The sequence below is a fragment of the Atractosteus spatula genome, chromosome 2, assembly GCF_055471065.1.
Source record: "Atractosteus spatula isolate fAtrSpa1 chromosome 2, fAtrSpa1.hap1, whole genome shotgun sequence".
Classification (NCBI taxonomy): Eukaryota; Metazoa; Chordata; class Actinopteri; order Semionotiformes; family Lepisosteidae; genus Atractosteus; species Atractosteus spatula.
Genome location: NC_142707.1, coordinates 48,777,957 through 48,804,861, shown reverse-complemented (window position 1 = coordinate 48,804,861; position 26,905 = coordinate 48,777,957). Strand labels below are relative to the sequence as shown.

The window sequence follows — 26,905 nt, the reverse complement described above, 5'->3', positions numbered from 1 at the left end:
CATTAAATACAGGATACAGAATTATTAGTAACTGTGTATGAAAAGTAATTAATTTTTTTTTAGATTTTGATTGCGAAATATACATAGCAGCTTTAAAAACATATCATATTTCAAAGTGAATAACCACACAATAAGTGTTTTTGCATTTTGACGCGAGTGGCTGAGTGGCTGTATCAGTACAAAGCTGTCGTACAGTATGCAGGGGAGCTAACATTTAAAAACAGACATCTATTACTGTACCTGTTCTTATTCCCTACTCTGGGAAACAGTATATATATATCAAAACAGTATTACTTAAAAGATGTTGTTTTTATTTTTCTAAAATATCCAGCAGTACACACTTTAATAAATGCATTGAAATATTTATTATCAGAAAAAGACAATAAAACACGTCACTCTCATTACATGTTTCACTGTCAGTTACTATAACACTTAAAATAGGTATTATATATCATAATCATGTTGAACGACAATATATTAAACAGATGGTTAACTGCTAGTGAAAAGTACAATATCAGTCTATTGTCTGTTAATAATAACCTACATAATGTCTGATATACTCATAAACACAGACATGCAACAAACACATTAGCATGCATGTAACAATGACATGGCTGCCGCTGGCAGAACGCTGTAGAATATACACAAGATTATAATTAAATTAATTGTAAGGAAAAAAAAAAACAACTGGTAGAATGTTGTGATTAAAATCAGTACAGAAGTACAGTAGGCCACTGAAAATGCTGGAGACTCGGAAGTAAGCATCATCTGTCCATTTCTAAATAATGCATTCTAAAAACATATTGCGTACGTCGACGTACACAAGGAAAGCACTTGATAGCTCAGTACAAATAACAGTTAAGTATATACAGAAGATAAAAGGCATTTTCAAAGAGCGATAAGGTATACTAGCGGCGGTTTGGGGGGGGCCGGGCTGTGTCTGTCGAGGCTCAGACGATGAGCGTCTCGGGGTGGCGAGAGAAGGAGAAATGGCGTCTCTGCGCGGAAGAAGCAGAAGGCGACCGTGTGGCCCAGCGTGCTGGAAGACGCCGGTTTGCTGGCCGGGCGGGTCGAGCGAAATTCTTCTTGGTGGAGAAGGAGGGAGGTTCATCATTGCCCTTAAGAGACGGCAGAAAAAGACTAAATGAGTTTCCAACAACAAAAGCACGACACACGTTTCTGTCACGCAATAGGTGTGGAGCCCACCTTTACACAATGCACTGATGAAGAGATGAACGCAGGTCATGTGCAGAGAGCAATCTGTGTACTGCATGCTTATCATCAGACCAACATCAGTTGGGTACAAGATAACATCCACCTCTGAAAATGAGTTTTGAAAAGTGATGGGTTCTCCATTCCTGAAGACTCCAAATGGGATTGCATGCTTTTTTCCTAATTATTTTTCTGTCTTTATTTGGCAATTCCTTATCAATTACAGACCAAAGGACACAATTCCTGTTCTATCACAAGGAATGCACAAGACTACTTATGAAAAACATCTTCTGTGTGAGGCAATTTTGTTTGTAACCTTAATAATAGATCCTAAAACCGTATCTTTTAAAGCGGATTGCCGAAGAAAACATTTTGCTGTTTACATGTTTTACCATAATGTTCAAGAGCCAAAAACATTTTGAAAGGGTAATAAAAAGCAGGGACAATACCAGATCCAGTCATTATTGTGCCAAATATCAATAATTGTATTACTATAAAATGTGAGACCAAGGATTACCCAATCTCACAAAAACTGCTCTACCAGAGGGTTTCTTTCTCAGCAGTATGATTATAGAATCAGCAAACTGTGATGATTAACTCAAGACTTAATCATAAAGCTCTAGACTACTTGTTTGCTTGAGGCTCTGTAGCACATACTGTACTGCAAGTGCCAGAATTAACCTGAGAGTCACGGCAGAGGCCTGGTTTGGACAAGTCAAACATCTACATTTAGGATTTATGTTTGAGTCTCTCTGGGGAAAAGAGCCAAGAAAGGCTTTAAATTAAACAGAGTGACTGCATGACCTTGTTCAACAACAAAAAATAAAAATGGGACCAGGTCTGCCTTAACTCAGCTACAGGCCCAAGATTAAACCATATGACTACTGTGGTAGTCTTAGTAACTACCACGCCTGAAAACTTGTATCCACAGCTAAGCTCTTCTGAGTCTGGTCTTGTGTGTGTAAATAAGTATAAAAGGGCTTGGAGTATTATTTCACAAGGTTCACATTACGTAACGGTCTATTTTTAATATAAATATCTCTAAGGAAATTCTAATCTCACATCAGGATTAAGGTTTATCATGACTTTAAGAGAGTTCACTATGAGAACAACTGGATGCATACGGTTAGTAGACAAAGGAAGAAACAGTACTTTCCAATCATGAAATTAATCTGCAAAATTACTCAATTAGGGGATAAAAGCTAAATATAACAGTTTTCATCCTTTAGAAGAAACACTAACCCAAATTTGATGTACAGTACAGTACTTGGCCATTAAAGATCCTACGGCACTGTTCAGAGGACTATGGGTGTTGCCCCAGTATCCAGGCTGATTTGCAAATAGCCTGCTGACTGTGCAAACTCCGGGCTTGTACAGTCTGGCCTCCCTAAATTTCCCTGCTTCATTCCCACAACTGGTGAAGCAGTTTCTCACTTCTCTATCTTATCTGCTATGCATTAGGTTTGCAAGCCTCATAACAGCCATAAAGACACTGCACTTCATTCCATAAATGAAGTGGGTGCCACACTGTATGTGAAGTGCTTTGGAATCCTTTGAGTGGAAAGTGGTAACATAAATCCAATTATATTTCCCCGAAGTTAAAAGTTTTTTTTTTCCCCCATACAAATTGCATTTTTATTTTGAACACAACAGCACATGGAAATCTTAAGCGGCTACTATCAGTTCGTAGTTGTAAGAGGTGAGCTTGGACTAACCTCGTTCATTTTCAGCTCCATCCCCTTGTGCATATCCGACCACATGGGAGGAGTATCTGAAAGTCTTGGGCTGGGAAGTCTGGGGCCTGAAAGTCTTGAGGCTTCGTCTTCGGCTTGCAGCATGTCTAAGAGCTCGATGAGGCCGTCTCGCTGAGTTTGGGGAGATCCAGAATTAGGGGTCTGCTGCCGACAACAGCCACATTTAGAAGTCTGGTAGGAAGGAACTGACTGCTCAAAGCCCTTCAGAGTCTTTTCAACAGCTCCATCATTGGAGCTTGAATCCACTGGCCCAGGACATGAAGCTAAGGTGCTTGGTCTCCAGAGATCCTGCTGGCCATTGGCATTGTCAACCCAGAGAGAACAGACATTTTTTATTCCCTGGTCTTTCAGTCTAGTGCTATTTACATGACTATTTGGTACACACTCAGTTAAGGCTGAGACTTTTTTGTCTGGGCTACAGAGATTAGCGTCCATATGCTCTGTATAACGAAGTGCACAGTCGACATCCAAACCACTGGGTCTAGAATTTGCAGTGACTGCAGCAAACATCACATTGTCCTCATCTAAAGCACTGCTTGCATCCACCTGGAACAAAGTTCTGTTGAATTCAGCAGTTTTCAATGCTAAAGTCTCGCTGTTCTTTGGCGTGCCCATTTCAATGTACGTGGAAGGTGTGCCCGAGGTGCACTTTCCCCTTTCTGCTGAACTGAAAGATGAGTTCCATTTTCTTGCCATGTCTTTGTTTACAGTCTGAACCTGCACGTTTGTGCAACTGGCATTCTCAAGCGCACTGTAGTCTGGGCAATACTCTGTATCAGCTGGAAATATGTTGGCGTCCGACAGACTTTTTTGGACAGGCAAATACGTGGATGACTTACTGCTGCCAAACCTACTTACATCACATGACCACCTACTATGACAGCAGCCAATGTTACACTTAGGATCTGCAGGCACGATGTGGGTAAAAATTCCAGAATCTGTAAGTGTTTTTCCTTCGTTTTCCTGAAGCATGGCTCCAAACTTTTTCAGAACTGGCGGGCTGTTACATTTCCTCTCACTCAGCGATTCCTGTGTCTCCCGGGTTTTTCTGGACTCAGGCAGATGAAGGTCCGCAGGTTCGGGGGCTGCCGAACTCGTTAAATACCAGGATGTTGTGCGAGGAGGAACCGGCGGGGCTTCCGTCTTCCTCAGAGACGGATTAGTCCCCGAGTCTGCTTCATTTCCAAAGCTGTCATTCAAGTCCCCGGTCATGCTGACCCCGTTAATCCTGTTGCTTTCTTCCTCTGTAATACTCAAATCTCCAGACCATTTTGAATTCAAAGCCGAGTCTCCGTTGTGTGACTGAAACGGTGGAAAAGCTGTGTTCTTTATATTCTGGGCTTCCTCAAATTCCTTCATAAATGATGTAGACTGAGTTCTGCTCCTAATACACACAAGCAAACAGAAAAAAAGTGGGCATTTTTTTCCAGCATTCTTCTCATTCGCATGAAGCCTTTCAATTTCACTTTTCTTTATTTCACATGTTGTTTCATTTTGTTTTCATATGAGCTAAAGCAGCCCATTCAAACTTCTCTAAAGCACTAAAGCAACACTAAAATGACACTTAATGCTTTGTTCAATTATCATATAATTTGGAAAAAGCAAAATAGAACTTTTGCAGTTTTTCTTTATAGATTTTGCGCAGAACAACCTAAAAGCCTATTCTTCACACACTATAACATTTGCTCTATGGATAAACATGTTAAAGAAAATTATTTGGAAGAAAAATAATTTCTGAAGTGAACTACTGAAGAAGGTCACTGTGCACATGACCTGAGGTTTGCCTAAAAAAAGATCATAAAAAATGAGAAAAACACTACCTTCTATGGAGACTTGTTTTTCTTATTTCATCCTGATAGCTGCACAGCTCCTCACTTACTTTTGCTATTTCCTTTAATGCCTAAGAACCACAAAGAATATTTAGTGGCCAATTTCAGCTGCACATCTTTAGCAAAACTTCAGCAGATTATCATGACGTTATACTACTCACCGCATTAAGAGCGCTGGTATATTTCTTTTTGTCATTCCCACATGTCACATTATTTTGGCAGTCATTACTATTTTGGAAGCTGTTATATGATTTGATGGATGGCTCGTTTCCCATAGGCACTGGAAAGCTTCTTAATTTCTGTCCAGAACCGTCGTGAAGAGTCTCCTCTGCCTCTGAAATGTCATGCTCTGTGACATGGCCAAACCTTTGATCCGTGGGGCCAGTAAGGCCACTGGGTCCAGAACTGCCGGAATGTAAATTGAGCCTCAGTGCTTCGGCGTGGGTCCCATGCTCCTGCCCAGTCACAGCTCCCTCCCGTCTTGCCTTTACTTCATGGTACAGCTGAACGAAAAGGAAACATTTCCACACCTTGACATTGTAGGGCAAAATCACCGGACTTCAACATTCACAGACACCGTATTTTCTCACTCCAGCGATTGTGGCGCTGATTCTAGAAGGTTTCAAACTAACTGGCTTTTTTGCCCAAACTGAGCTACCCTTCTCCTCAAACAACCTATTGGGATGTGTCCGCTCTCTCAACAGTAAATAGCGTGAAATTATGGACAGCAGTGTGTCTTAAACTGTTATAGATTTCAAAGCTTTTCAATATGGCTCTTCAAGTTCTTGGTACTGACCCTCGGTTACTAACAGTAAATGTAAGAGCAGTGAAATATAGGCCAGTCAGAAAGGCAGCCTTTCTTGTGCACTAGCATGACCTACTGCTCTTTCTTTAATACTCTGGCTTTCATTAGAGCAGGTTTTTTTTCCCCATAAAACGCCCAATTAAAATTCCTTTTCCCAATAATCCTCTAATGTATTGGAGCTTTGTTCTTCACTAAGACATCTGCCGTGACCGTTACTACAAGGACGCCTGACACACAGAGATGTGCCATAATCGCTTCAAGACACTGTTCAAAACCAGCCTCATCTGCACAACCATGACACAGCTCCCCTGCAGTTAATAAACACATCGTTTTTTTTTTAATCTAAAACATCTTACGGGGTTTAAAGCATTTTGGATTATTCTCATTTTTACATTCTGCTTAGCTTCACACAACACATTTGTTTTCTTGTTTTGACCCTCGGGTGTCACGGGCCTAAGGTGGGTTTCTCAGGGGAGACGAGCCAGCAGGTTTAACAGAGCCGGGCCACTGGCACACAGGGCGGCGGGCGCCGAGCGCTGAGGCCCCCCCCGCGGGCGCACCTCCTCGATGCGCCGCTGCATGTCCCTCAGCTGGCTCTCCCACTCCCGCCTCTCGCCGTCGAAGCGCTCCAGCAGCTCCCCCTTCTCCCTCAGCCAGCCCTGCTCGCTGTGCTCCAGCTGCCGGCGCAGGTCCATGGCCACCGTGTGGGTGTCCGCCAGCAGCCTCTTCTGCTCCTCCCGCGCGCTCCCCAGAGACTCCCGGGCTCCGGGGCCCGCCTGGTCCAGCCGCGCGTTACTCCGCTGCGCTTCCAGCTGCGGCGCGACGCCGGGGGAAGACATGAAACAGCCTTTGTCAACAAACCCATACAAGGACTGCACACAGGCACAACCGACATCTTCCTTCCCTCTGCTTTGTGTTATGCGGAGGGACGGGGTCCTGTATTATATTCTGTTGGGGGGGGGGGGGAGAACTGGAAAGAAAATGTCTTCCCAAATGATTTGAACAGAGGTAAAAACTCACATGACGTGAAGTGTGTGCTGCACTAATTTATTAATTCATTATTCATTCGTCATTGAATTCATAAAAGAGCACCAGCACCAAAGCTGCACACCTGTTAGTTTTTCTTTGAATATTTTACATTTAAAATCCTGGTATTTGGGTAGCATACTGTGCTGCTTCTTATAACAGACTAAAAATATTGCATCACATTACTTTATAATATTCTCATAAACCCTCATATTTATCTGTTGGTGAATTGCCATAAAAGACGTACTGCCACATAAACATATATCCAGCGCAAAGCAACACAGAGGTTACTGGTAAAAATATGAGATTACTTTCACAGTCTGGCTCTCCGAACAATCCCCTGCTTCTGCACTAAAAATGTTGTTTAAAATGATGACTTATTAAGATATCCTTTAATATTATGTCTGTACATGACTTAATGGCTGACTCATGTCTGATCTTGAAAGGTTTAACAATTAAGGAAAATAAAGGAACCCTATATTTTCACACAATGTTTTCATCCAGTCTTGTAACCTAACTAACATAGCAAATTACACAAGTTGAAACTGCTGCAGAAAACAAACAAGTTGGACTACGTGCGTACACGCAAAGCCAGCCTGATTCATCCTGAGAGAGGGTACACCACAAATCAAAGGAACATGAAAGTGTTCTCAATTAATGTTGAAAAGCCACTCTCTTTCTTAGCTGTTGTTGCCTCTCACTGCACAAAATACAGATTATAAAGTCTTGAAAGTAAACAATTGAAAGGCACCATCCTAACCACTTTCATTCGAACTTCAATGCCAATAGTGAGAGTGGTTTTCATGACACACTAACCCTGAAACGGACATATGCTGTATACCTTGTACTAAAAATAGATGGCATGACCATTCTTTGCAATGCAAAACTCCTAGGGGAAGAGATAGTATTTCTTCAACAAACTTTCTTTTAAAGTTGTAGATCTTACCCCTTCTTTTCAGTTAACATCCTGTCCTTAAAAGTGTTATGATTATCATAGGTGGAAGGAAAAAGAGACGTACAGAGACTGGGGGAAAATATGTATTAGAATCCTATAAGAACAAGACCACTATGCAAATCATTTCCCCTTGAAAATCTCCTAGCAACACAAAGCAAACTTCACAGAAGATACATATCCAAACTCCTGTAAAGATCAACACTGGTAAAAAAAGGAGCAAGAGGATGTGACTTTGTAACAAGCTAACAAGATATATTTTAATTTAGCCTCTGTGAACTGCATAGTTTTATCTTAAAACGTGGTACTAAAATATACCTACAGAACATAGATCATCTGCAAGAACTTTTTTTCAAATTTAATATCTCAAAGCCAGAAATGAAGTAGCAACAGGACACATGCAGATAAGTGAACATCCTCTCTTTGATTCACTGCCAAGGAGTGATGTCTAATCATGTCTCTAATGAAGGACGTAGGTGACTGACCCCTCGTTCTAAAACTTCGATTTAAAGAATCAAACTTAAAAATTACAGAACAAAATCTGTTTCGTAACGTGTATACTGTGCTACAGTACCCCCATTAAAACGATTTACAAAATTTCCAGTGCCATTTTATCTTTAAATGACCTAAATGAAAGTCTTAGAATCTAATTTTTTAACCATCATGTTCAAAACACCCAAGGCAGTGATTAGCGGTTACAGCGGTCGTACCTGTGCGATGCGACATTTCAGTTCTGCTCTCTCTAGGTCCCAAGCACACCGGCCCTTCGTGTACTGCAGCTGCAAGTCACTTCTCTTCGACTCCTCCCGTTTTAAATCCGACTGAACGTCTCCCAAAACGGACCTTAAATCCAGCAAAATCCTTCTGTTTTCCCCACCCTACGAATGAAATCCCAAATAACAGCTATCGTGAATAAAAAACAACAACAAATAGGCTATGTACTGTACTTCGCATAACGTTATTCCTTTTATAACTTAATTTTAATGTAAATCATTTTTAAACTATTCAATGGCATTTTCTGGTTTTCACTTTTTTTCCTTTAAATAATTACTTGTATATCAGCCACTTCTCTCAATAGTTGTTCTTTTTCTCTCATCCATTCATCCTTTTCTCGTCCGTAGCGCTTCTTCAGCTCTTCAAACTTCTTTTTCAGACGCGAGTGCTGTGCCTGGAAATCGAGTCTGCTGCTCTGTGCTCTACTCGCCGCCTCGGATGCTGCTCCCAGTCCTGGCTGAGGTTCTTCGTGAAACTGCGTGACCGGAGCCGGGGAAGAGAAAGTCCTGAGCGGACTGCGAACTTTCCCCCTGCCCCGTTCCCTTTCTAACCTGGAAAGGGGCACAAACTCCCATCCCTGAGCTTTGGTCACGTACCCACCGCCCCCATGCACGGCTAGACCGTTTCCAAACGCATTCCACATTTCTCGCCCAGACGCCGGCAAGCTTGAAAAAAATGCCCTTGTGTCTTTCGGTATTTTTGAATCAGTCCTCAGCGGCAAATTCCAATTACCCAAAGCCGGTCATTTCTCCCGCCTCCCGTCATCTCCAGTCCAGCTACCGTTGCTGTTTCTGCACAACAAGCATTTGCTCTTTCCATGTGACCACGACAAGGTCAGTCGGACATACCGGTGCAAAACTTCTGAAATTTTATAGGTATATTTTTATGCCGCATTGCACTACTGGTCAGCCCTGCGCTAGCTAGTTATAGGATTATGTTTCGGGGCAAACGTTATTTTCTTGCTGATACACAATACGCCCGCTGACTTCAGAAGGACATGCATTCTGCCTCAAACTGCACACGACACCCAGTAACTACGACCTCCCTAGCAGAATGCAAGTATACCAAAAATACACCTAGTGATGTAAGACCCTGTGATTATTTTTACCTCCCTGTAACTATGCTTCACATCTTCCCAGCCATCCCAACTCTAACGCTACAGCGAGAAAGTAAATAAACTTGGGACGGGTCTGAGTTCCAAATTTAAAATAAAATCACCAAAAAGCCAAATAAATCAACACACACAATCATTGAAAACATACAAAATCCAGTACACAACATTTTAAACTTCTGACCCAAATTAACATATCAAACTACTACATTTGTTTTATTATCAGATTAGACGTAACGTCTCGTTTCCATTTCAAATACCACCACACACACAATACCTCAGCTCTCATTATGGAGATATTGCTTTTAATTTCATTTTACAATATTCAGTATTGTTATCTTTAGCATTGTCAGAAGAACCCCCTTCACAGCAATCGCGAAAGCCGGGGCTTACCTGTTGTTTGTCTTTTACTTTTAATTAAGTACGCAACCGTTGCATAATAACACTGCCGTCCAGAAGGCGGAATCTGGCCCGATGATCCCAAAGCCTCTGGAGCAGCTCTTTTATAAAGCGGAAAAAGACACCACACAAGCGTTAGAGGGATGTGCGCTCTGAAGTTTCTCTGGCAGCTCCAGCGCCTTCACTTGTTGAAAAACATTTACGTTAGCATCCTCACAGCAGCTGGCTGCTGCGTGACGTATCAGCCCCAGAGGTTGGATTAAAACTCGCCCCACCCGTCGGCTTTGTAACACTAGACCCTGTCCGTATTCTCGGGTAAACAAGTCCCGGTCCAGGACATTTTAAGACTTTATAATGAGACAGGATATTAGGTGATAGCCACAGGAGCCAGCGTTGAGTGTCATAAAGTCAAATCCATTCTGGTTTTTAATTACTATGATGGAGAAGCTATAGTCACGAAGTTCTGTTTATGCGTACGCGCTCACAGCCACACTGTTTACAGTGCTATTTCAGTCCCTCCCGTTGCGACACGGGCGAGAACTCCTGTTGCTGCGCTTCTTTAGGATTCTGCAGATTTGGTCTTATGACATCCTTCTAAATTAAATGTTGGCTCAAATCAGAGGAATAGTAAAATATGAAAATGGCTTTGGTAAGTCATGTGACATTTTATTTTGAATTGTTTTCTCTCCAGGGCTCAACATAGCACCTGTTTTTAGTGGCCAATACATTTAAAATATTGACTTATATTGTGTTCATGTAAATAAAACAAACGTGAATGACGTGAATAATTATCCTGGCATTTCTATGCACTTTCAGAGTAACAGAATAAAACGGGTCTCAGTGCACGCTGGAATATGACAGCAGTCAGACGCATGTACTGTATTTAAAGTGTCTGTGCGGCAATATGCTCAGAGGGTAGGAATATTGTCATTACTTGTAACATCAAAACCTCTCCAGTGTAGTACAAAAATCATTCTGTATTTCAGTTACTACTACACAAATCAAAAAGAATAATAAAACAAGGTCAAGAGGGTAATGTGTGAGACAAATAAAGGCACCTAAAAACATCTAATTCAAGAATCTGTCTGCTGCCCTCTCATACAGCTGTGCTACAAAACACTTATAAAGCCCCAGTTCTTAAAATATCATTACCAGATTAGTTTTTCAATAGGGATATATTGTGTAATACCTACAAACAGCAGTTTAGAATCATTCAACATCATTTTTCTTATATGTAACTTAGGAAGTTAAATATCCAAGTGCTAAGGCAGAAAATACAAGTGTTTTACAGTACATTGCTACCATACAATGATACGTTGGTATACATTTTGTTTGACAGTACTTACCTATTTATATTACAACTTCAGAATTCTAGGGTGGAAGCATGCCTTTATAAACTATCCAAACAGAGAATAATAGAGAGAATGATGTTAATAAACAATTTACTCTTTAACTGCTTTTAAAAACACAAATACAAATATCTCATCACAGCCTGAAGAAGATCAATTCTGAAGAACGTTAATGTACAGTACAGTGCCCTGCAAAAGCATTCAGACTCTTGTGTAGTTGTCACATTTTGTTGCTTTAATGCTTACAGTCTTAACATGATTAAGACTAAGGTGCTTTCAAAGCAAGTCAGGGATAAAGTCATTGAAGAGCACAGATCAGGAGAGGGCTACAAAAATACTGACGTCTCTGAATATACCTGCAAACACGGTCCACACAATATCAAGAACAGGAGGGTGCCTCATACCACTCAGACAGTGCCTGAAATGGCTGAAATGGGGGAAATGTGCATCAGCCGACATATCCCAGTCACTCCACAAAAGGCCTGTGTGGCAGAGTGAAAATGCACCTCGTATCCCGCCTGGAGTCTGCAACAAAGCACCCGAGTGATGCGGATAAAAACCGTTCGAAAGGGCGTGGCCGTCGGATGAACCCAAACGGCAACTTTTTCGTCTCGACGGCCATCACAGACCCAAAACAGCACATCGGGCGGGATCGTGCTGTGGGAGGGCCTCCTTCAGCAGGGAAGTGGAAAGCGCGTTAGGACTGAGGGACAAACGAAAGGAGCAAGCACGGGCAAATGCCGGAGGAAAACCGTTTTCGCTCTGGTGAAGAATTTAAACTGCGGCAAAAATACACTTTTCAGCAGGAGGAAGGTTAAAAGCACAAGGCCAAAGCCGCACTGGGGAGACTTACGACTGAGAAAGGTAATGTCCTTGAGTGGCCCCAAAGCCCTGACTTGAATCCTATAGAGAATCTGAGGAAAAAGTGCAAACGACCATTCACAAGGGATTCCCCATTCCCCAGTAACTCGAGAGGCCCTGAGCGAATCAGCTCAGAAGAATGGGCACTCGTGCAGCACAGCCGTGTGCAAAGTTGGCAGAGACTCAAGCCAAAAAGACTTGGGGTTGTAACTGCTGCCACTGCTGCATAAGAAGAGAGGTTGAAGAATCCTAATGAACCCTAAAGAAGCGCAGCAACAGGGGTTTTCCATCAAATACAGAATTCATGGGTCTCAATACTTATGGGGCTAATGTATTCCATTTTTTCTCTTTAGTTTTTAAGGGACATTTACTGTAACATACAATTAGAAGTCTTCAGTTTGAACATTCAGACTTCCTATCTTACGTATTAAGTTTAAAGTTAAAACAATGTGTGTGCATCACTTTGTAATATCAGGAAATGGGACACCATGGGGTCTGAATACTTGTGTAAGGCATTGTAGACTGTCCTTAAAGATATCACCGGGTGGAGATGGTAAAAAAGAACATCTGAGTATTAAGGTAAAAAATGAATTTGCTCACGATTGCCTGAGATATTTTCCAGTACACAGATGGTTCTGGAATTGAAGGAGATGACTAATCATTCCAAGGCTTGCTTGCCCAGGATTACTCAGAGGTGCTACTGTATGCAATGCATAGTTTCGCCTTCTTCAATCCCTCTTTTATAGTGACGTGTTAGGAAAGGCTTGCGATGACTAGCAGCATCTTGCCTGTTTCCAATAAGAAAGAACTAGGACATATTTTTTTCCTATTATTTACTCTTTTTATAGCACCATATATTTATGAGGAGACCTTAAACTTTTTCCACTTTTTCCACTTCTTTCCACTTATTCCAGAGCATAATTCATAACCCATATAAATGTTAAATATCTTTAAAGTTCTGTGAAAGGCTTACTCTTTAGATACTCAATTAAAACAGTATGCACTACGCTGGCAGTTAAAGAATATGAAATATAACGTGAAAAATAGCAAAACAGAGGACTTGCATTAAAAATGCATAAACTAAAGCGAATAAAGTGTGGAAATTGTGTGCCTAGTTTACACGACCACAACATTGATGTTTATAGCACTGCTTTTTTTTCAAAAGAAGTCTGTGAAGAACAAAATCAATTGGCCAACAGCAATCAAGCAAATCTTTCAGTCTCACCTACTGACAACTTTATCTTACTTTTAAAGTTCCAAGAAGGAAAGGCCATAGTTGCAATTATGTTGATATACTGTTTAGTTTTATTGAAGTCTACATTTCCTGAAAAGCAGGATCTTCATTTCACTCACTTGCAAGCAGCATGAGTTTTTAAAAGCAGGCACTTTGCTTCAGCTTCCATTAGAATGTAGTTGGCACAAACCTTATTCTTGAAATCACTCCAGAGCTGTTCTTTAAAGCAGCTACTGTCCAATTCCATGAAAGCAAACAAGTGCCAGAAAATACCAGAACGTGGTCTGCTAGTTCCTTTTAAAAATCCATGCACATGCACATTATCCCACTGTTTACGGATACTTCGCTTCTCAATCCATTGCCCTTCTACTCACTGTAATGTTTACATTACTGCTTGCTGTCATTGAGGAACCATTCATCTTCTTTTAGGTCCCTAAATTTGGTTGTTAAAAACAAAAAGAATCATAATCTATTAGGATCCTGCGGGGATAACAATAATGAAGTCGCAAAACCATTGACCAAGGTGGTTAGACTTAAAGAAGACAGAGGGACTAAGCACAATTTAACTGTGTGCACCAACCGCTGAGGGAAATTATGTAGAATCGCACCTTCGTACAGTAACTGTATTTTAATTCTGATTATTGTTATTATATGTTTGTATAATATTTTCTACCTCCCTAATTATGCAGGAGGGATTTGGTTAACTGAGAACACACAGTCTGAACGGATTTTCTGGTCTTCAAAATGATTATACTGGGAAAATACCCCATTTTAAAATTTGATGGGCGGACAGAGGTAAACAGAACGTTCTGCCCTACCATCTTCATCACATAAATCATTACTTAAGCAGTGGCCGATAATCAGTTTAACTAAAGTTGCCATATAGCTTATTTAACATAAAGACTGTAAATTCCACATCACACGGACAGAATGCTATCAGATACAATGTATAAAATGATTAATACGATTTTTAAAGATTTATATACATTTCATTTCTTATTTCTTAGTTCATATGAGTGGTTCCTTAAGTACAGATAAATATCTTCATAAAACTTAACAAACAGTCCTGAATTACTATATCAAATTAATGGATAGTACTATTAATTCAAATGGACAGCTCGTACTGTAAATCAGGGCATTTGAAGTATTTGTTTTCTAGAGGGCAAGTAATGTAATCCACATACCTGTTAATGAAGAATGTGCCATGGTATAAAGTTTGCAGTCTCCAGTGTTATTCATAAGCATATAATCGGTTGTAGAGCGGTGGCCCATGCAAAAACAATACTTCCTGTACTTCGTGTAACCTTGGTGACGTGTTGAAAATAAATAAAACAAACAAAAAAAAAAACAGCACTACACTAAAGGAGATGGGATTTACAGGACAAAAAAAAGTGTAAACAGAAAGACCAATTTGAATATGGTGGCATAGGAAAGTGAGGAGAATAAGACGAGAATGAGAATAAGTAAAATAATAGGTTGAAACATCTGGGTAGGTAAATACAAGAGATAAGATAAAACAAGTGTTAATTAGAGGAGGCCAGGCAGAACACAGAATTAGAAATGTATGCAGAACACAGAAGACACAAATACAGTTCACACTGGATTAACAATCAGTACAATAGCCTGAGGCATTTCAAGACAGTTATAATTGTGTTTTAAACTTAGTTATTAGTTGATTTAAACTACTGTAGCAGCACCAGTTAACTTCTTTGATGATGAGGAGGATCATGATGATGCTTGTCAAAGCCTATTATGTTTGAAATCATGCTTTTTATTTTACAGATAATCACGTCCTTAGAATCTGTGAGCTGTTTTTATGAAGGTCACATTAGGAGTATCCCTTACATACTGTACATGTGACGTTTTTTATTTTTTTTTGTTAAAACCCCTTCCCTCTCATCAGAAAAAAAATCTTGCTTTCTTTGTTAAGTGAAAGGCTACTTGGAAACCCTAAAATTACAAACATCTTTGTGATTTTTAAGTTTTAATGTGATCAACCCATTTATAATAGTATATAATGAGGAACTGGATCTGCCTTTCAAGTGTTTTAAAACTGCTGTGACTACACTATTTTAAGGTGGACATAAAAATACACCGAAAAACCTTCTTTTAAAATTACTTAATTATTTTAAAAAACGCTTCAAACGTATAATAAATAAATGTAAAATTTTAAGTTCAAGGGTTTGAACTTGATGGTTTGTCAGACAAGAAGATTTGTGCAGATTTGATCAAGTGTATTTTCGTTAAAATCTTGAAAAGCTCCTGTTTTTTTTAAAAAAGAAGTTTCTCAAACATGGAAGAATATTCGTGTTTTTCATTACTTTGTGATTGAAAGTGAAACCTTCAATGGCAATTTAATTTACAAACCCTGGTTCATCCCCAATTTTAAGCACTGTGGATTTAGATTGTGCTCTCAAAGCATGATCTCAAGCAATAGCAAACATAGCAAGAAAATTGAGCTGTCTCTTCAGAAATATGCTAGAGCTTACTTAATCATTTAATATTAATGCATCCTGAAAGACCTCAGTTGTAAATTAGAAGTAGACACTTGTAGACTAAAGCCTTAAGAATAGTAAAATCAAAGATCTTTTGTTCAAATCAGTTGGTGCACTGATGTTGAACCCTTGAGCAAGTTAGTTTACATAGACTACTTTTACCCAACTGTATAAATGAGTATAAAAATATAAATTTTTACCCATCCAAAGTTACTTGGATGAAAGCATCAGTCAAACACACTTATAATAAAAATACTATGAAACTGAAATACCTTCAGACTGGCCAAGTGATAGAACTACATGTTTCACATAATATACGACATACAGTACAGTACCTAACTCTGCCTTACAAATAGTGGGAGAGAAAATTATTCTCTGCACTTGAATTATTCCACTACAGCTCAAGGAGTCCCTAAAGGTCTAACTCCTGGATTATCTTGGGCGGAGCGGTGGCTCTGTGGCTAAGGATCTGCGCCTGTGGCTGGAAGGTTCAAAATCCCACAGCCGGCAGAGGAATTCTACTCCGTTGGGCCCCTGAGCAAGGCCCTTAACCCCAGCTGCTCCAGGGGTGCTGTATAATGGCAGACCCTGTGCTCTGACCCCAGGCTCTCTCCCTGTCTGTGTGTCTCATGGAGAGCAAGCTGGGGTATGCAAAAAGACAAATTCCTAATGCAAGAAATTGTAAAGGGTTAATAAAGTGATGTTATTATTATTATTATTTATCTATAGAAAATGTTTCCTGTGTGAAGAAAAGCCTTTTCAAACTCATCCAAAATACTGGTTTATGCGATTAAATAACTTGGAAGAACCTTTAAGGGGGTATACACCCTCAATAAAGAATTTCCAAATGTGGCGGGAAAGGCCAGTTTGATCACTAAACCTACTGGGCCTGTCAGCACAAATACATTTACCTGACTTACAGACAGAGGTTCCTCGGCTCCCCTGTCGTCAGATTTCGGGACCTCCAGCCTGTCTATAAAACTCTGTAGCTCCTTGCGGAAGGTTTTCATCTGCGCATTGATTCTGTAGAGCAGCTCGTGCTCTCGTATCCTGCTACCGTCATCCTCCTCGTCCATCCTGCCGAAGAGATCGCCGTTGGCCACATAGATCCTGGCCTCGGCTATGATGGTACTGGTGTCGGAAATTAACCGGTCTATAGTCCTACTGAGCCGCTCGGCTTCCATGCGGATATCGATCATCTGTTGGCGGTCTTTAAAGTTTTTGGGCAAGAAACGGCCCTCAGCAGAGTACAGGGACCTGGTGGGCGTCAGGCAGCGGATGTTGCGTACTTCCTCCGAGTCGCTCTCCCCACCAATTGGCCCCTCTCGCTTCCGGTGAGGGGGGCGGGAGTCGTCGTCACTTTCTCTTTTCCCGGCATCGCTCTCCGCGTCGCTGTCTCGAGGGCTCCCCCGGATCCCCAGGTGGGAGGCCAGGTCGTAGCGCTGCATGTTGGACATCAGGACCCTGTTTTCGTACTGCAGCTGCATGACTTTGCCACTGAGCTCATTAATCTGCATCCTGGCGGCCTTGAGCTCTTCCTGGAGGGCCTCCGTCTTGGCGCTGTCCGTGTGCCGGGAGCTCTCGTGCGAGCCAGCCTTGTACTTGAGCTTGTTGAGCTCTGTAGTGATCTTCTTGTTCTGCTCCTCCAGGTCGGCCAAGTTTCGCCTCAGGAGCTCGGCCTCGTCCTCCACGAGCTGCAGCTGCTGCCGCAGCTCGGAGATCGACTCGCTCTGTTCCCGGAAGGAAGGGTTGACGGCCCCCGCGAACTCATCGCCCCGTAGGTCATCCAGCTCGGCTTTCAAGCCCCTGTTCTCCACCTCTAGTTCCACAATCTTCCTGCCAAGGATATTGGCCTCCTCCTCCACCAGCCTCAGACGAAGCTTGAGCTCTGCCTCCCTTGTGGTCGGGGGACCTCCTGCCTCACCTTTCGGCAGTGGGCTGTCCAGGTCACCATAGAAAGAGCGGTACTTCTGAAGCTCATGTTCCAACCTGTCCTTCTCCTTGTCAATTTTTGCCATCTTCTTTCTCATCAGGGTAGCTTCCTCCTTTATAAACTGAAGCTGACATTTTAAGTCTTCATTGTCTTCCTGAAGACGGAACGAACAAAACAAAATTTTTATAATGAGCAAGCATGTTTTATAGTGGCACAATCCTGATTTTAAATAAACGTCACACACCTTTTTGGTTACATTTACATGTCAATTTGGAGTAAAAGCAAACAAAAACTAAACAAACTGATTCATAAATACAACTAGATCTCAATTCATCTAAAGGTACTTTCAGTTAAGAATCAACATCATGCAGTGTCGATGTGATATTGATCATAATTCTGCGACTAAATATAGATATGGACTCAGATCCTGTGGCCAGAAAGTGGGCTACTATTGTAAAGTTCTAATTAGTACAAGGGACTGAGAGTGAATCGGATAACAAGTCGAATTAAACTGGGTACCACACACAAGGCATGTTTTCACAAGGTATACGGAGGTACAGTAGTTATATATTACAGTGACGTCAGAGGTACAAGCTGCTTCTTGTAGGGCGACTGGGGCTGCATGTGATCCACCAGCAGCTGGGCAGGGCGTGGGTATGATTCAGTACTGCTGTCAAGGCATGTATTCCAAACTGTGCTTTAATAATCACCTCAAGAAATAACAGTAATTTTCTTTACATGTTTAGATATTATTAACATCTTTCGAGCACTTTAGTCATTTATAACCATACTAAATATCTGAGAGGTCATTATACTGTTTAAGCTCCAGTACTTTTCATCTAGGCATCACGTATAACACCAGTACTGCTGATCTAAATGACATTCATTGCCGCTGTTTATGTTAGTGCTGAATATTTCTAACACCACTTGTATTTGCTTTTACCTCTGTTGGGGTCTGCACGTTCTTTTTATCTGACTTCTGTAAATCCTTGCTTCCTCTTCTTTTCAGTGACAGCTGACAAAAGATTTAAACACACAGGAAAACATAAGTGCAACAAACTGCTGTTTGAAATATAGCCTGTAATTGAATAAATTCAATGCACGACCATGTTATGTTTTAACAGCGAGACAGAGGTACTGTAGCACCCCCATTCAGCAAGACAAAGCATGACTCTAGAATCCCACAGATTAATTTCCTTCAGTATCTTCCAGCTGTTTTCTTAAGTGCAGGTCTATAATTTTAATTAGGGTGTTGTCTGGGTTATAAGCAACTCACATGACAGAAAAACCACATTTGTCTGCAGATTTTTTAATCATGTTGTTAGGGAACACCGAGAAACTGATATTGTAATTACCCCCCCAACTGCAACAATCCAAATTTAAGGCAAGCCAATGGAATTTATAAACATTCAGGTATTACGTCTTCAGGAAGTTCACAACTCTACAAATAGCACAAAAAACCATGAAACCCACGGATTTGTTTGTGCTCCACCTGCGCCGGTTTGTTTAGTTGCTTCTTTCATTCCCGAGATATAGCTCCTTACTTCTTCTGGGATGTGATGTCACTACCCCCCAGAATGGTGCAGGAGAACCGAACCAGTTTCATCCGTTTGTGCTCTGTCTGTGCCGGTCTGTGCCATTGAAAGGCACATCTGAGGTGGCTGAATTCCTGAGATACAGTGCCTTTGTTGTTGGGGGAGTCACATGACTCTTGTCACCACTGGGGGGGGTGGGCTGAGTGACATCACAACCCGAAAAAAGAAAGCTGTGAAATTCACTGCTGTCCTTCTGTGATTAGTAATGAGATGACTAAACCTCAAAACACAGGACTGGAATAACTGACATGATGCAAAATACTATTATATACACAAAGTAACTGGTAGGCATCGGGGAAGTGCTGTCAGCACCATCAGGAGAGACCTTTTACGATGCCCTGGGCTTCACAAAGCTTTTTTCCCCCCTATCATTCTCAGACACCAAGACTACTTTTTTTTTTAAGCTGTGCACCAATACTCATTAAAGGAACACTGACACTTTCTTTTCTGTTGGCCTGATATTTTTTTCACTGCCGTCCAGGGAAATAATGGGCCAGAAAAAAACGGATAAAGAAAAGGTGAGGATGAAACTAAAAATGAAAAGACTGAGGGGCAAATTCTGAAGAAAGGAGTGAAAGGTAGCAATTGTGTAAATGAAAATGTTAAAACATGTTTTTTGCTTAATATGACACATATTAGTATTAGAGGTTACTACAGTACATCACACTTCAGTTTTATTACAAAGCCACACAAAATCCATATTTATTAGAATCAAAAGTAGAGCACTTTTATTAGTCGCTGAAAGGCAAAGCCAGTGATCTACGTTTACTAGATACTTATCTAAACAGTACCTTTTTCCCATTTTAAATACTAATGTTGCAGCAGGTTATTACTTTAGTCTAACTACAATTTAAATTATTCTAATTTAGTCTATCTGCACTCGCCTGCACTATCCTAATTAAGTCTAACTACACTCTGGAATTCCAATTAGTATTCAGAGTCATCATATTGTAGTTGAATCCCCTTTCCATTGTTTTTTTTTTATTAACTAAGACAATACATGATCATAAAACTAAGTGAACGTTTTCATCAAGCACAGTGCAGCTATTGACACTATTATTAACCAATGAATGTGCCTGAACCCATCAGCTGTGGTAAACCTAAGGAGAATGACATAGCCTAAAAGTCTGTTTCTGTAAGAGCCAGTATAAACAAGAGGGGTGAAATATAATCTGAGTGTTTATTAGTGTTGTGTTCAATTATATTTGGTAGAGTAATTAGCATACAGTACAGTAGCAGTACAAGACATTACTCTAATGCAGGCGATGCAAGGCCGCAGTGCAGGGTTTAGTGCTCCTATATTTCCATGATGTTTGCTGTAAGTCTAGCACCGCTCTGTATAGGCAGCAAAGGAATCTCTCCAGCAGCACTGCAGTACTCTGCAGCACGGTCTTCCCAGCTGTGCTCTGCACAACAGTGAGCACTTGGCTCCAGTCCTCGCTGTTTAGTTCAGAGCAGATAGGAGGGGAGTGAGAACTGTGCTCATTACAAAACATCCTTTTCTCTTCTTGCCCACAATCTTAAAAAAGCGGTTTAGATCTGTCTTCCCAACAATATAAGTGGCATTATTCACTAGATTTGATGTGGATATATTTTTCATAAATGGGATTTCTGAAACAGATTAAAATTGTTACTGGAAACATAACTTAAGCCATCTTACATTTGAATTCAGCCATTTTCTCCAACAAATACTCAAATATACATTACATATAAACACACTTACATATACAGCACATTTACACTTTTTACACTACATACTGTAATAATTAACCACTCACTTCTTTGGCTTTTTCAAGTTCATTCTGCAGAGCTTGCTTAGTGACCTCCACTTCAATCAGTTGCTGTCGAAGCTTCTCATTTTCTTCCTCAGTTTTTGTACGTTTCTCTTCCACATTCTCCAGTTCGTGATGTAGCCTCACCGACACATCCTTTGCCACCTGGGAAATATAATTATGTGCAACGCTGAGAGACTTCTCATTTTAATTTTTTGCTGAAGACTGATATAGCGAACATTTGGGAGTATTTTTTCATTTTGACCTCTAAAGAAGAACAAAAATACCAGCCTGTTAATATTAAGGGGATTCCAATCGTTATCAACAATGCTATAGCATGCATTATACATTAAGTAAAATTCAAACTGTACTTCTTATAAAATATTGGGATCATTTATGTTTCGCAAGATATTTTAGACTTTTTTTACTTTTAGTAAAAATCAGGCTAGTGCTTATCAATGCATCATTTTTTACATTTTTACATCTGCATAATGTTAAAATATTCTGTACAGTGCCCTAAAGGTTATTCACAATGTTTTCTGCTGCAGAACACTCTGTGCCAGTTTGCTAACATGCCACTTTTAAATAAGATATAGGATTTAGAATCCACACAATCTACCCCACACTGATATATCTGAAAATGTTGATAATAGGTAAATAAATTACATTTTTAAAGAAAATTCTCGATTGCATAAATATTCTGTGGTTTAGATATTGCAAATGTAAATCTATTCAGTTGCAAAGGAGTAGCTTGAAAGGTCACAAACCCGGAGTAATTATTGTCTGTATGTAAACAAAACTTGACATCAGAGTACATGGACCTGTCCCTGTAATTTCCCTAGATAGATATTGAATTTCAAGCCACAACTCACACTGGGCACAAAATATCGACAGTGAGGATCAAAGAGCTTTTGAAAGTCATGTTTCCTTCAGAAGCAGTAAGGAAGGCACAAATCAGGAAAAGGTTACTAATCCCTTTGAGTACCATGATGTACAGTACATCACCAAGAAGTGGAATATGCATCACACCACCCAGACTCTACCGAGATCTGGCCACTCTTCCAAACTGAGCACCCAGGCAAGCTGGAAACTGCTAACTGGTTAGCTAACAGTGACCTTGGAAAACTTGCGAAGTTCTGTGTTTGAGATGGGAATCAGTGTTCACAGACAGAATGTCCCAGTTCCAGCACAAAGCTGGTGAGTGGCAAGAAAAAAACCCTTTCCTGAAAGGAACTCATCTTAAAGCTTATATGAGAAATACTGTTCATGGCACATGGACCGCACAAAACACAGACTCAGCAGTCAAGTACGATAATGGCACCATTATGTTATGGGCCAGATTCTCATCAGCAGAGTCTGGGCCATTTGACAGGAAAGGGGGAGAACTACTCTCATATAAGGAAACAGGGAATCCTAGAGAGAAACCTGCTTGGGTCACCCAGGAACCTAAAACTGGGTCAAAAATTCACATTTCAGCAGGGCAATGACCTGAGACACAGAGTCAAAGCCCTCCTGAAGTGGTCTGACAGATAGAAAAAGTGACCGAGTCCAACTCCTGACTTGAAATTACAGTCCATCAGCTATCCCCAACAAACGCGGCCAAAACTGGGACTCGCTGTCACAGCCTGGGCCACTGGCACCATTGCCTGCGAGGGCGGAGAGCGAGGCAGCCTGGACCCAGTTCAGACTGATGCCCTGCGCTCCCATCAGCTGGCAGGGGGGCTCCCAGGAGGACAGTGGACAGGAGGACTGGGGAGAGGGGAGAGACAAAGCGGTGAACCGGGGGGCTGGATACTCATCCCCCCCAGAAAAAAACGAAAAGGCGGACAGGAGAATTAGATGAAGGGAGAAGGGCCAAAAATAAAGGGAGAGATGAAGGGGCCGCGGTTCATCAGAGCTCCAGGGAGGGTTGTCAACATCAGGAGAAGCTGAAAGAAAAGAGCAGACAGCATGGCGGACATGGGCAGCCAGTTGCTTTTTGTGGAGGATTAGAGTCTGTAGAGGTGTTTGTTCGAAAGGAGGCTCCATTCCTGGTTTGGAGAAGGAGAAGAAGATAAAGGTAAGGGTCTTGCTGCATGTGAGAGCTGATAAGATGAAAGAATGTCTCTGATGAGACAGAAAGTCTGCGTGCTAGAAAAAAAATGCGCACTGGGCATCCGGTGAGTATTTATAAATAAGAGAGCAGAAGGGTGAGATTAGAGCTTGACCTCCTCCCGAACATCTGGTAAACAACACCATTTAGGGTATCTTTAGCATTTTCATTGTATTATTAATACAGAAAAAAAACACTTTTATTTGGAACAAATTAGCATGAGCTTGCCATCAGATTTATATTTTAAAAGTTCCTAATAATTTTACATATCTCAGTTTAACAATATAGACGCCATGATAAACTGTTATTTCATGCAGCTTGGAGAGTGAATATGAAATATTTTTTACATCATTATTATTCAAGATGGAGTATACTGTAGATAGAGCAGGTTTCATCCATATTTAGACAATGAACATGAACTCAATTATAAAAAAAGATTACTAGCTGCAATATGATATTAACTCAGGTTTAACCCTGAACTCTATTAACCTGTATTCCTGTGATAAAAGCATGCGTCAGTCCATTCCTGTGTGGAGGACTGGCACTGACTGCCAGAGAATGTTACAGACATGATGTGAGCCCGCAGGTCCATCCATCCAGGGTCTTGGGGCAGCCGGAGCCTGTCCCATCAAGCAACAGGTACAAGGCGGGATACACCCTGGACAGGACACCAGTCCATCAGAGGGCATGTGTCACGCCCTCAGTAGCCAGAGGGCGCTCCTTCTCTGTCCTGTCTCTCATTTCCGGTTCTTTGCTGTCCTTGCGGTGTTTCTCTCTCTCTGGGGCTATATATTTCCGGGTCTTTCATTCTGCCTTTGCTCAACATTGATGTTCGGATGTCCTGAAACCCACCTAGCACCAGGTCGCCCCACGTCCGCTACCTGAGGGCATAGGTTTCTATACGGCATTTCCAGAAAAGCTGAGCCCGGGCTAACCCCCGTCCTGCCACTACGCATAGGGTCTTTTCGCTCTCCTGTCATTCCACGGTTCTTCCGACATCCGTGACAGCATGCACATGCAGTCACACACACACACACACACATGCACACACACGCACCAGGGCCAGTTTTCCCAGAAGCCAGTTAACCTGCCAGTATGTCTTTGGACTGTGGGATTAAACTGGATCACATGCAGGAAACCCAAGTGAACACAGGGACAACATACAAACTCCACACAGACAGCACCCCGGGTCCAGGACGGAGCCCAGGGCCCCAGCACTGCCACCCAGAGACACCTGTATGCCAGTGAAACCGCCTGCACTGTGCCTACTGTGGACGATGCCAACAACGATCAAGAAATTCTCGAGTGCAAAGTTAAGACAGGTGAAATACAAGTATTCTAGAAAAATAGATATTCAGGTCCCTGGTAACCCCCACAACCTACAGCAGCAAACTCTAAAGTAGAACAAAAAAAAAAAGACGCAAATTAACCGTCTCAACTGCAAGAACTCCTCAAAGGGTCTGTTGTCTTTCAAAGTTTCTCTTATACTGGCACCCTGACAACAATACTTCGATAGCCTGCTTTTATGGCGAACATATATTTAATAATAAAGAGCTCCAGTAATTATATTTAGCTAAAAATATTGAAAAGTCGGCAACCTATTAACAGTCTACAGTATATGAAGAACTGTTACTGCCGTTATGGTAGAACAGGACGTCTACTGGCGCCACACCCTGCTTTCGGACGCGAGGTGATGCTGTACCTTCAGGTCTTGCTCCAGGCTCCTCAAGAGCTCGCCGTCCACCTCCCCCGTCTGCGCGTACCGCAGCCGCTTCCTCTCCGCCTTTCGCAGGCGGTACTGCAGGATCCGGCAGTTCTTGTTGGCTCGCTCCAGCTCACGACGCATGTCCTGCAGCTGGCAGGCGTCCTCCTCGTAAAACGTGTCTCTCATTTCGTCCATTTCCGTCCGCATCTCCTCGATTTCACTCTGATTTGAGGCGACATTCGGATTGGAAAATCGGATTTAATAATAAAAACAAACTGGTGTGGAATGAGACAGCTGAGAGAGAGACGTATAATACAATTATAAACGACTCTTCGCACGACTTATAGACGTTATCATACAATATTATTACGAACAACTAGTAAACGATATTGATGAGATAAAAAAAAATCTGCCCTGTCACCCTGTCGCCCCAATGTTTAAATATAATTGAATTACTTGCCAAGACAGACCCGTGTGTCATATAGAGAGAGAGACAGAGCACAAACGGCGTACCTTGAGTTCTTCATTTTCCTCCATCAGCCTCTCTATTTCGTTTTCGAGGCTCTGATCTTGCTGTGTCACATTCTCCATGTTGATGCCCTCTGGAGAAACCTCTAACTGCGACTCCGGAGCCTGGACGTTCGCTGTTTTGGTGTGCATTTTACCACCTTTCTTCAGCCTTTTGTTTATGTGAAACTGAATCAATTCAGATTGCAGGCATCCCTCTTTCCAGAACCCGGGCCCGCAGCCCACCGAAGTCTTACTGCTCTGTTTGCCGCCGCTCCCGGGCCCGTCCGCCGCTCCGCTCCTCGGATTTTTTGCTCTCCCTTTCGACGGTCTGGGGGAGCAGCCGGGCTGGTCGGAAACTACTCGGCTGAAATCTGCTGTGGTACAGTTTGCATCCGTGTGCCGGGTTTCGGCCAGATGGTTATTACGGTCCTCTGTTTTCTTGCTAGCCTCCGCCCTGCACGTACCCGAAGCATTAGTTTCAGCACCAGCCGGGGGGACAGCTGCCGCACCTTTCGGCGAGAGCTTTTCCCTGCTGCTCGACGCCGTCGCCTGGTTACAGTTGCGGTTGTTTTTCGGCCCCTGTTTGGCGGCGACACATTTAGAGATCGCCGAGGCTTTGGTGGCTAATCTGGACGCCCCGTCTCTGAATCTAGCTGGAGACGAAGCCCGGTGTGGTTTTCTGTTGCTATTGTCTGACTGGCAGCGAGAATCAGCAGCGCCGCTTGCGGCGGGGTTCATGGTGTCATCTGGGCAGACTCAATATTTGCAAATCATCCATCCCCTGTACTTCCTAGGCTGGGGGAAAAAAAAAAACGGTAATCGAATGACTGAATTCGATATTGTACTGAAAAAAAAAACTACTGCTACTGACGCAACATTAATACAACACAAACTGCATATTATTAATTCGTTTACGTCGCTTCGGCTCAATTTAATCGATTAAGGTAATATCACTCTCATATAGTTTAGAATTTGATTTTTTATTTAGTATTATATTTTTTCTAATTGTAAAATGTTGACGAGCTCTGTATTCAGAATACGTAGGTGCTTACTTCACCCCGGGAAGCACTGGGGTTTTGAATTTGTACTTCTTTCGAATATACGGACGTAACAATACGTAAAAACTAGTTTCTTACAATGCAACTGTGTAGGCTAAAACTAACAATGAACACGCAACCCTATATGCTGATATACACATATCTACTTTATACACTAGGCATGTGCTATATCGATTCATATCGTGAATACCCGTTTTCTTCTGTCTTGTCGGTGATTCGAGTCATGACTCAGACACTGAGGTAAACCAACAGCAGGAAATGAAAATCAAAGAATATAACGTCATAACGTATAAAGCTCACTTCGCTAGAGACAGAGATAATTTTGTTTCCGTTAATGTTTGTTGACAGAATCTAAACATTGTAAGGATAGTCTTCCGAGATTTCTGTCGCATGCTGCTGGCTTGTCTTTTACATGTCTACATAATTTTAATATTTCTCA

The 26,905-nt window shown here is 41.7% G+C and overlaps 1 protein-coding gene across 6 annotated transcripts; it reads right to left on the bottom strand.

Moving 5' to 3' along the window:
- Positions 1-346: 346 nt before the first annotated feature.
- mtcl3 (MTCL family member 3) lies at positions 347-26,146 on the bottom strand. Of its 6 annotated transcripts, XM_088933381.1 has the most exons (10): positions 14,491-14,791; positions 11,209-11,259; positions 9,857-9,963; positions 8,630-8,827; positions 8,289-8,456; positions 6,161-6,412; positions 4,957-5,298; positions 4,787-4,866; positions 2,928-4,350; positions 347-1,118 (listed from the first exon to the last, which is right to left on the bottom strand). In XM_088933381.1, the coding sequence occupies exons 4-10, from the start codon at positions 8,672-8,674 to the stop codon at positions 951-953; spliced, it is 2,478 nt and encodes an 825-aa protein (XP_088789507.1). In that variant the 5' UTR covers positions 8,675-8,827; positions 9,857-9,963; positions 11,209-11,259; positions 14,491-14,791; the 3' UTR covers positions 347-950. The 6 variants fall into 6 exon arrangements, with proteins under 6 accessions (XP_088789507.1, XP_088789499.1, XP_088789523.1 ...); XM_088933390.1 differs by lacking the exons at positions 347-1,118; positions 2,928-4,350; positions 4,787-4,866; ... (1 more) ...; positions 6,161-6,412; positions 8,289-8,456 and adding exons at positions 16,713-17,888; positions 18,678-18,749; positions 21,108-21,266; positions 24,896-25,120; positions 25,412-26,146 and having other exon boundaries at positions 8,691-8,827; XM_088933373.1 differs by lacking the exons at positions 11,209-11,259; positions 14,491-14,791 and having other exon boundaries at positions 9,857-10,313.
- Between the last annotated feature and the right edge of the window lie 759 nt (positions 26,147-26,905).